The sequence below is a fragment of the Durio zibethinus genome, chromosome 22 (assembly GCF_047325235.1).
Source record: "Durio zibethinus cultivar Kanyao isolate XHJ-2024 chromosome 22, ASM4732523v1, whole genome shotgun sequence".
NCBI lineage: Eukaryota > Viridiplantae > Streptophyta > Magnoliopsida > Malvales > Malvaceae > Durio > Durio zibethinus.
The window spans coordinates 4,195,303-4,206,027 of NC_143183.1; the positions used below are offsets into that span (position 1 = coordinate 4,195,303).

At 27.2% G+C, this 10,725-nt stretch overlaps 1 protein-coding gene across 1 annotated transcript; it reads left to right on the forward strand.

The window, feature by feature from the left end:
* Nucleotides 1-8,666: 8,666 nt before the first annotated feature.
* Nucleotides 8,667-10,725, forward strand: LOC111307263 (uncharacterized). The gene is made up of 2 exons (XM_022905285.2): nt 8,667-8,913; nt 9,869-10,725. Exons 1-2 carry the CDS (start codon nt 8,791-8,793, stop codon nt 10,220-10,222), a joined length of 477 nt encoding a protein of 158 aa, XP_022761020.1. The 5' UTR covers nt 8,667-8,790; the 3' UTR covers nt 10,223-10,725.

Sequence of the window (10,725 nt, forward strand, 5' to 3'; positions counted from 1 at the left end):
CGTGTACTTCTGGCGAACTGGAAGCACATAATTTGGTGGTCAAGAAGGATTTTTTTTTTCCACAAAAGCAACCGTTGGTTCTCTAACAAAGATCACTAATTTGAGGCCTGATCAAGAAAATGGCTGCATCTCTATAGGGATTCCCGCAAGCAACAATGGAAAAAAGGTTTCCATATGGGGAAAAACACTTGTAGACTGCTTCAAACAAGAATATATAATTGATTCAAACACTTGTAGACTGATCAGAAAGACAGAAACTGGAACTAGACTATACAATAGATTCAAACAAGAAAGAAATCATGAAGTATATAGTAGTAAAAGAGAGGGGGTGCAACTGGCTCTGGCTGGGAAGTGATTACAGGTGCTTGAACAATGATGCAGGGAAGTGAATAGGTGCTGGGTTTGAACATCATTGGTGATGATTTGCTGGGTTTGAACATCATATTTATTGGATACCGTCATTTTTTATTTTATGCTGGATGTTGTATTTTTTAAGAGTAGTTGTATAAATCAATTTGACTAATCCTAAGTAAAAGCATAATTTATTGATAGAAAAGGTTTTTTGTTCCTTGCATTAGCTCTATATAAATACCAAGTCACTTATTGACGAAGCCTTGGATGAAAATTGCAAAATTACTAAAAACTCTTCTGTATTTGCAAAAAAAAAAAAAAGGGGGAAAAGAATTGAGAGTTGAGAGATATCATGCATGAATGTTGGGAGAGGGAAAGAGTTGGGCCAGTCCTCTCAGCTAACAAGACATTCTTAATAATTAACCAATAGCAAAATGATGAGCAACTCCAATTTTTCTTGAAGACAAGTTAGGCCCATTACTATTTCTACTGTAGTGACCGTAATTATGCCCCAAATGGTAAATTAATAAACAAAATAATGCTAAATACCTTATGCTAGATTCGATACATTTACGATGACGGATCTAGGGGGTGCCAAGTTCCTAAATTTTTTTTACCCCCTTTGAGTTTTTTTATTTATATGAAATTTGATGTTAAACAGTTAGAAAAATTAAACTCTTAATTTTAATAATCAAAATTAAAATTCTGACAACATCAAATATATATATACATATATATATATATATATCAATGAATTCAATGTTTCAAAGATCAATAAAATTGTGGTAGGAAACTGATTAGGGAAGGATAGAAAGGGACAGAAAAAAGTGGTCACTCCACCTATGGAATAATTGCTGAAATGGAAAATGAGCCCAGCCATTGTGACAAATAATGTAAAAAAGGTAATAAGATAAAGATCGATTCATGAAGGTAGGGCTAGACAACTAGTACATCATATGTGAGAGAAATGAATATTTTCATTGCTGCACAATGTACAGGGGTGCACTCAGGAAAAAGAGTTGGTTGGCCAATGAGGATCACAAATTCTTACCAGTTTCGCAAGGTCATTCATTGTATGAACGAATGAAACGAAATAATGGATCACAATCAAACAAATACAAACATGCAACGAAAATTTTCACTGAAATTATACTGTTCACTTACAAATAAAAATTTCTAGTGCACCTTTCATGCATATAATATTTAGCCACAATATGTGTTTAACAAACCTGTTCAGGGGTTAATCTATCTATCCAAATTAAAAAATCCTCTCAAATTTTGAAAGAGTAGACCAAAAATTAAAATTCATTAAATAAGTTTAAACATAAGTTTTAGATTTATTTAAATTTCAAACCAAATCTTAGACAAAAAATTTAAAATTCAAACTCGGTATTCATAATATATAAATTTTTTATTTTTATATATGTGAATTATATATAAATTAGTTCACGTATATTTAAAAATTAAAAATAAAAATTATATATATTTTATTAAATTTAATTTTTATTTTTAATTTTTATATATATGTGAATTAAATATAATCTAATTAAACTTAATTTAATTATATTTTTTAATTTTTTATTATATAAATTAAATTTAATGGGTGAGTTTAGAGTTTTTTTTTTTTTTTTAATTTGAGTCAAACTTGTAAAAGTTTTGAAACCTTAAATTTTGAATTGGATCGAATTTAAATAAAAATAAAAATTATTAATATTAAATATAAATTTAATTAAATCCAATCTGACCTGATCCATAAATACCTTTAGTGTCTAACATGTAAAATCATCGATTTACTTACAAATTTGGAGGTTTGGATTGTAATAATAATATTAAACCAGATTCGAAAATTTTAGCCTCATTTGAGGTTAACAAAAAATAAAAAAGGAAAGCCTTTTCGCCACAATATTTTTTACCCAACTTTGCTAATTCATATATATTGGATATTGGATTCTGCATAATGAGTGGAATAAGATATAACAAACCCAACTGCTGTTTGACAGTTTTCATGTGACAGTTGGGTTTTGTTATGTCAAATTCTCAACAATAATAAATTAAGCTTTTTACGTGATTTCTAAGAATAATATATTAGTTTTCAAAATAAAGCAAATGAGTGGTTTTTCTCTTATTCCAATCATAAACGATCACATTTTCCTTTCCATTTAAACAACGAATGTCCAATTAATTAACAATATTTTTACTTGCTAAAAGAATAATATTTATTTGATTCGAATTTATTCTTTTCCTCTAAATTTTTTTATAAAAAAGAAGTAATTTTTAGCAATGAAATATTATTATTAGTATTATTATTATTAAGCTTAGAGTAAGTAGGTTTAGAGTTATAAACTAATCGAATATGAAATAATGAATATATATTTATAGTTTATTCATTTATTTCAAGAAATGTTCAGGTTCAATTCATATTTGATAAGAAAATTATTCTATTCATTTGAGTTCGGTTCGTTTAAATAGTAAATGTTCGTATTCAATTTAATTAAGTTAAATAAATTCATTCATAAATATTAAATAAATTTGTTCACGACTATATATAAATGAACATATTAATGAATAAACAAACAAACCAAAATTGAATAAATTTAAACTTGTTTAAATTTTGTTATATTATTATAAAAAATATAAATAAATCTAAATGAATATAAATGAATTTTAGAATAATATTAAGATAAAAAATAAAAAAATAATTTTATTAATATTATTATAACCGAATAATAAATAAATAATGTAAGAGCGAACTTTAAATAAATTTTAAATAAATTTATTTATAAATATAAATCAAATAAATTTTTGTTTATATTCTATTTATTTAATAAATAAATATTAAAATAACATTTAAAATTATTTATTAATTTTAAATGAATATAAATAAATAAAAATTAAACATATTCTTAAATAATTTATCAAAAACTTTAGTTTTTTACGTCATAGAGCAGCCTAACCAGACTAGCAACCAAGTCTGAACCAAGCGACGTGGCTAATACATGCAGGCTGCATCAACATGAGCAGTGACTACTACCACACAAGAATTTTTGTTTTCTGGACTGATTAGGTTGGCCCTACTCAAAGGAAAGTTGTTTGTCTCTGTTCCCTATCCAAACGAAATTAGCTCCAGTACTATCCTAAGCCTAGGCTAATACATGTCGAACAAGGAAAAAGAAGTTCAGGAAGTTCAGGAACAAGCAGGAAGTCATAATTTTAGCAAAAAAGATAAAAAAAGATGTTTGATTAATTAATATTTAAATAATGTTATTAAAAATTAAATTTGTAATAAAATTTTTTAAAAATATTAAAAAAATTAGGGTACAAATAATTGTTCACGAGTGTCAATAAAATTATTTATTATCAAATATTAAGAATATAAAAAAAATTTAATTTTATTTTAAAAAATATATGTTATACAAGCTAATTCGAAGATAAAAAAATATAATAGTTAAATATAATAATATTTAATAAATTTAATGCGGTAATAAAATGTGTTAATTTGATATTTAAAATAAACAGTCAAATTAAGGAAATGGCATCAGAAAAATTAAAAAGGAAATAGTTTTTATATATTGTATGAATTATTATTATTATTATTAAAAAAGCAGCCTAACCAGTAACCAAGTCTGAACCAGGCGACGTGGCTAATACATGCAGGCTGTAGCAACATGAGCAGTGACTATTACCACACAAGACCTTCCTTTTCTGGACTGACTAGGTTGGCCCTACTTAAAGCCAGCTTATTTGGCACTGTTCCCTATCCGAACCAAATAGCTCGAGCACCATCCTAGGTCTAGGTTACGCAAGGAGTATGTTGGAACTTTTAATATCTTGCAAGAAAGACTAGAAAGCATTTTATCTTTAATTCTCCTCCTTACAATTTTCCAATTAATTAAGCATTATAAAAATATTTTTATTAATTTTTTACATGAAATATAATATTTGATTTAATTATAATTTTTATTCATATTTACAATTTTATTTAATTACAATTTTTTAATTAAATTTGATCAATTATTTTGACTTGATTTATCATTAAAAATATTTGATTGTGAGATTCTAATCTCGCTTATTCAATTTTTATTTCTACCATTCTCATAAAAAATTTAGGAAAAAAAGAAGGAAGAAAGAAAATAAATTAAAATAATAATAATAATAAAACTATGTATAATAATAATAATAATAATAATATAACAATAATATTATAATATATTACCATATAATATACTATGTTAATATATTATAAAATATATAATAAAATAATAAAAATAATCTTAAAAATAATTTTATTGACCTCAAACGCATATGAATGTCTACACTCCTTATAATTTTGCATTTAATTAAGCATTATAAAAATATTTTTTATTAATTTTTTACATAAAATATAATATTTGATTATAATTATAATTTTTACTCATATTTACAATTTTATATATAAAAAAGTTGTTATTGTGTTACAATTGAGCAAAGAACATTTCAATTTAAGAGTAAGGGAGAATTTTTTTACTTAAGAAAGAAAATTTTATTTTTTGAATAAGGATCATGCATCAATTAATTGAATTAAATGCTTCGACACAAAATATAATCTTTAATAAAATTTATTACATGACAAAGATAATTATTTTTGAACTCAAAATTTAATTCAATTAATATAATAATTATTTTTAAAAAATAACATAATATAATTTTAAGATTTAAATTTTAATACTTATTAAATTACGAATTTTTTTATATATAAAAAAGGATAACCACTCTTGGGATGGTGTGAGTGATCAAAACCTCCTTAATTATTACTTATTGGTGATCCACTTGAACTTTCAATTTTTTCTAGGTGGCGAAATTTCACATGACTTTGATATACTAATAAACAACAACATTAACAATGATTGCAACCACTTACACAATTGTAGATAGAATTATTGATAATGACTTGAGTCATGGGTCAAATATTATCCCACATCTTTTAGAAAGTGAAAACAAAGGGCATCCTTCCATGGCCCTACACTTTAATCTCCAGGTTTTGACAAGTCGTAATTCCAAGCAGATTCTCCGGTGATTTTGCTTTCCCTCTCTCACTAAATTACGTGAAAAGGAACCTCATTTGTGCGATTTCCAATAAGTCTTTTAATCCCAAGTCAAGGAAAACATGTTCTCCTTCCTCTCTACCCGACATGCCTCTCCCCTTTTTCTCATTTACAAGTTACTGCAACTTAAAATATATTTGACTAAACTTGAGTACATCAGTCAAAGATTATGATTTTTTTTAGTAAAACCAAACTCTTTAATCTTTTCTGACAAAAAAAAAAAACAAATTTCAAGTTTAAATGGATTTGGGGGGCTAATTAGCTTGATTCATTTGAAACTTGTTCCCCCTAGTTCGGCCTCTGATCAGAATGATATAATATTAATATCAAAATGATGTTCACCATGGTGTTTTGACCTTAATTAGTGATGTTGGACTCTAAAACTGGTTGTTACAAAAAATATTTATATCGAGACATGAGATACGTACATAATTTATTGATAAAATATTAAATATTTAATTTTAATAATTGAAATATAAATTTTAATAACCCCATATCCATATCCTATATATTTTAAAATTTGAATTCGAAACTCTTAAATTAAATTCTTTAAGTTTTAATTGTTACACTGTATTCATGAGATACAATTTTACTTTTTTGATACAAAAGAGACAAGATATTTTATAAATTTTGAGAACGGAACTCTTACTGTGATTCACTTCTGAAAAGGGGTGAATTAATTTTTAAGCTAAACTTTATATCCGTAACAATAACTTTTTAATGTAAAATTTTTTAATTTTATTTTTTTAATTATTAATTTTAATAAATTTTAAAAAGAGATTAAATCATTTTTTTACTTATTTTTCTCAATAATTATAATAATTATAAAACTTTTAAATTTTGTATTGATATAAGTTATATAGATGGGGTTCAAAAATGATATATATGACCAAAAAAAAAGAAGAAGAAATGATGGTGAAATATTGCCTGCCAAACAAGGCGCTGCTATTGCCTATCAGGATGCATATAGTTTGCATGTATCTGTCACGAAACAATTTGTCATGATGTGACCACATGATGGAAAGAAAACAGAAACAAACATTTAAAAAAGCTTTCTAGAATTAATTTGTTTTTGCCGACAAAATTGGTTTATTGGCCTGTGGACAGGATAACCTGGGTGAGACTTATGGCTTTTTTAAGCTAACGTCTCAACATCCAAATGCCCGAATTTAAGACTCTGAAAGGCACGATAAGCAAGAGGCTTCAGACAAGGTTGAGTTAAGAAGGTTCACACAAGTAGAATAGTTTAGGTAAACACGATGATTTGTGTATTTATTTTGTGAAAATATTAAAATTTATATATTTATATAATATATTATTTTTAAAAATTATATATTATAATTTATATTAATATAAAAATAAATTATATATTTTTAATTTTATTAAATTTAAATATAATTATTATTAAAATTTTAAATTAAATTATTTTTATATTTTATATTTATATCATATTTAAATCATATCATAATATTTTATTTTAAATTATTATATCTAAATTTAGGTAAGTTTCAAAGGGAAATATAGGCCACTTGCTCTATCTAGAATGTCATATATATGCAGGCCACTTTTATTGACTGAATACTCCTAATTGGATGAGCATACTCCTAATTAGATAAGCACATGTAAAAAAAGCCTGCCCCATGCATAGGACGTATAAAAATCTTCAGACTAGGAGATGGGACACCTTCATTTCCTAAATTTTAAGCTTACTTTTCAGCTTTTTTTTTTTTTTTATTTTCTTCTTTATTTGAACACTAATTTAAACATCGAAACGTATCCTAAAGTTCCATCTTCAATATTTTTTTAAATCTCTACTTTCTTTGATAAATCGAATGTGTTCTCTTTTCATGTTACATGCAAATTCCATCTCATTGATCTAAAAAATACATCAACATATTAAAAGTTAATTGAATCTTAAGACAATATCTCATGTATAAAAAACAAATAATCTTTCTTCTTAAACTATTTTTTCACTTAATCCGATCAAAAAAAAAAAAAAAAAACATTGATCGTGCAGCATTGGGACAAGTAGTACAATATTTGAAAATTTTTTATGACACCATAGTTTAAAGTTGGTTTAACGTTGCTATTTTATTGGTAAGTTGAGAGTTTTATAAATGAATCCCATCAACTTTAATTGAAAATTTTAGTGTTGTTTAAAGATACAATAGAAATTAAATGTGTTGGTTTTTTTTTTTTTTTTAGTTGGAAACTTTAACTGAGCTCGAGGGTTATATATATATATATATATATATATATATATTTATATATATGGTTTGTTTTGATACTATGATATAATAATTTTTTAACTTTACAAGTAACTTTAAAAAATTTGTCATATATTTTATTTTTTAATTAATTTATATATAAAAAGAGTTCATTTTCATATATTTTTATTTAATTTTATAATTTTATAAGTGAAATTAAAAGATTGTTACATATTTTTTAACTATTTTTTATTTTTATTATATTCTAAAAAATATGTATTATCTTGTTAATTTTTATATTCTCTTGTCCCATTCGTTTGTCCATTTTTTTTCAAAAATCTCAAAATTATGTCATTTTTTAAATATTTAAAGCTTTTATTTTTTATCTTTTAAAATTTTTTAATGATTTTTTTATTTTTTGAAATTAAAAATCAAGATACTTTAATTTTATAAAAAATTAAAATTAAATATTAAATATTAAATATATTAAAATAAAAATTTTATAAAAATCAATAACATTGAAATAATTTTAGAGAGAGAATATATTCTTGAAATTTCATGAGTGTAATCTCTAATATAAGTAATATCTTGTCCTTGTATTTTCTTTTGACGACACATATAGTACAATGCTTTTTCCTTTTATCACAATCAAAAGTTACTCAACTTTATTAAATCCAAAATTGTATTATATTTTTTAAGTTTCCTACTATTTTATTAATATTTAGTAGTACAATTTTTTTTAAAGTAATGATTAAAAAACATGTTGATTATGTTTATGTTATGTGTGTGGCATTTTGCAATTAAAATATTTTTTTCCCATAAAAGGGCTCAATCAGAGTTTCCCCAGAACACAAAGTGGTCCCTGCAAATCCCAAGGTCACCTAGAACAAGGCCAAGAACCACTTCACAGCCACGTGTCAGTCATCAAAATTGAAAATTGGTCCACCCCACTGGCGATACCCGGTAGTTAGTCGGTCTTCACATATTTCCCTGTTTTCCACAGGAAAAATAGAAGAGTTAACAAAACGATAGGTGTTTTCGCTTTATATGGGTTTGCCTTGGTTTCTTTGGTGGTAATCATCCAATTCCTTGTTTCTTTTTTTCACTTACAAAAACCCTGTTTGGTGTTTGATCCTGGAAGAAGGCAGGAGATGACAGGCGTCCTGGAGAATGGGAGGGTTACCCTGGAAGAGCTCAAGGAGAAAATGGCTGAGTTTGCCAGGGAAAGGGACTGGGATCAGTTTCACAGCCCTAGGAATCTCCTGTTGGCCCTGGTAAAAGCACTTAAAACCTAAAACATTTTTATATAATATACCTATTTGAAAATCTCAATCTCCCATTTGATTCAATTTTTTTTGTGTTAGTCTTCTTTCTGCATCTATTGTTTTTTTAAGTTGACTTTGGGTTGATTTTTAAGACTTTTTGGCCCATACCCATTTTTTCCATTTTGTATTGTTTTCTTTTTGAGTGAAAATACCTTTGCTTTGTGGTATGATAAGCAAAGGACTAACAAACTGTTTTTATTGTGTGTTTTTTGACAAAGATTCAAGGGAATTAATAGAAAACAATAGCAAAGTGGCATTGGTTTGAATCAGTTGAATAAAGAAGCCAGAAGAACAGTGGCCCCGTAGAATTAATTCTTCATCCACTTGTTCAGAATCTCTATCCACACTCAACAAGACCAAAAACAGTAGCATTTATTACTTTTATTTTTAACTATGGTATGGAAGAATGGTGGTTGTTCGTTTTGTTGGGTATCAAAGAGTACCCAGTTATAATAATCCCACTTAAAATCCATTTTTTATTGTGTTCTTGAAAACCATTCCGGAATTTTGGTCTTTGTTTGGATTCTGAGAGATTCACCGCTATTCCATCAGTTGTACAATCAAGAAGTAACGTCATGAAAAAGTAATGAAAACAGTAGCACTAGTACCACCTGTTTGATTCTCTTATCTTTTGTCTGTGCCTTCCTTATGTTTGAATCACTGTTGCAAGTGAATAAAGACAGCCAAAGGTGTGATGTTAATCACTTCTGGATCACAAAATGATAAGTAAAACATGAATAAACGAATCTTTACACTGGTTGCTTCCTATGATTTAACTCATGTCAAGACCCCACTTTTTTTTCTGATCACTCGCAAAAGGCCCAATCTTGGAGCTGTTCCTTGTTCCTTTGTCAGTCACCTAGTTTCCTATGATGTACCCTTTACTTGTATGAACCTATTTCAGGTAGGAGAAGTGGGGGAATTGTCTGAGATATTTCAGTGGAAAGGAGAGGTACCAAGAGGACTTCCTGATTGGAAAGATGAAGAGAAACAACACCTGGGTGAGGAGCTATCAGATGTGTTGCTATACCTTGTTAGGCTTTCTGATATATGTGGTGTTGATCTTGGTAATGCTGCTTTGAGAAAGATGGAGATGAATGCCATTAAATACCCAGTCAAGCTCTGCAAAGGGTCTTCCAAAAAGCACACGCAAATCAATGTGGATAACAGCAATGTTAATGGTGAAAGTGGGGGTGCTGCTACCGATCAGGGCATTAACAGTTACATCAAGAGTACTAGCGCAGGTGATGATGTTTGATGTGGCTAGGATTTTATTGTTGCCACTAGACTGAGACTGGAATGCATGGATTCTTAGCCATTTCTCTCTCATTGATATTTGAATGGTTAATTAATCTCATCTCATATGTAAGGGCTTTAGTTATTAACCTTATTTCATCTCATGTTATTGGAATGATTAATCTCATTTCATATATTAGTAAATGACTTTATAATTTTGTTCTGTTGGTCCCTCTCTCTATCCGAAGTATGATTTGGTGGGGCAACAGGATCTGGTGAAGAGTTTTAAGACTATAATATATATTTATTTATATAGAGGGGTTGGTTTTTTCTTTTGCATGAGCACAATCTGGGGTGGCGTGCCACTATTGCTTGGAGATAGTAGTAGCAAAATAGTTAGTGGTCGATAGGGTATCAGAGATTTTATTACTGCTTTGGTCATTGTCTTGCGACAGTACTGTATCCTCCTGCCTGGAGGTAGTGATGTTCAGTGAAATGTCAACATTTTTCATGTTTTCTCGAGAA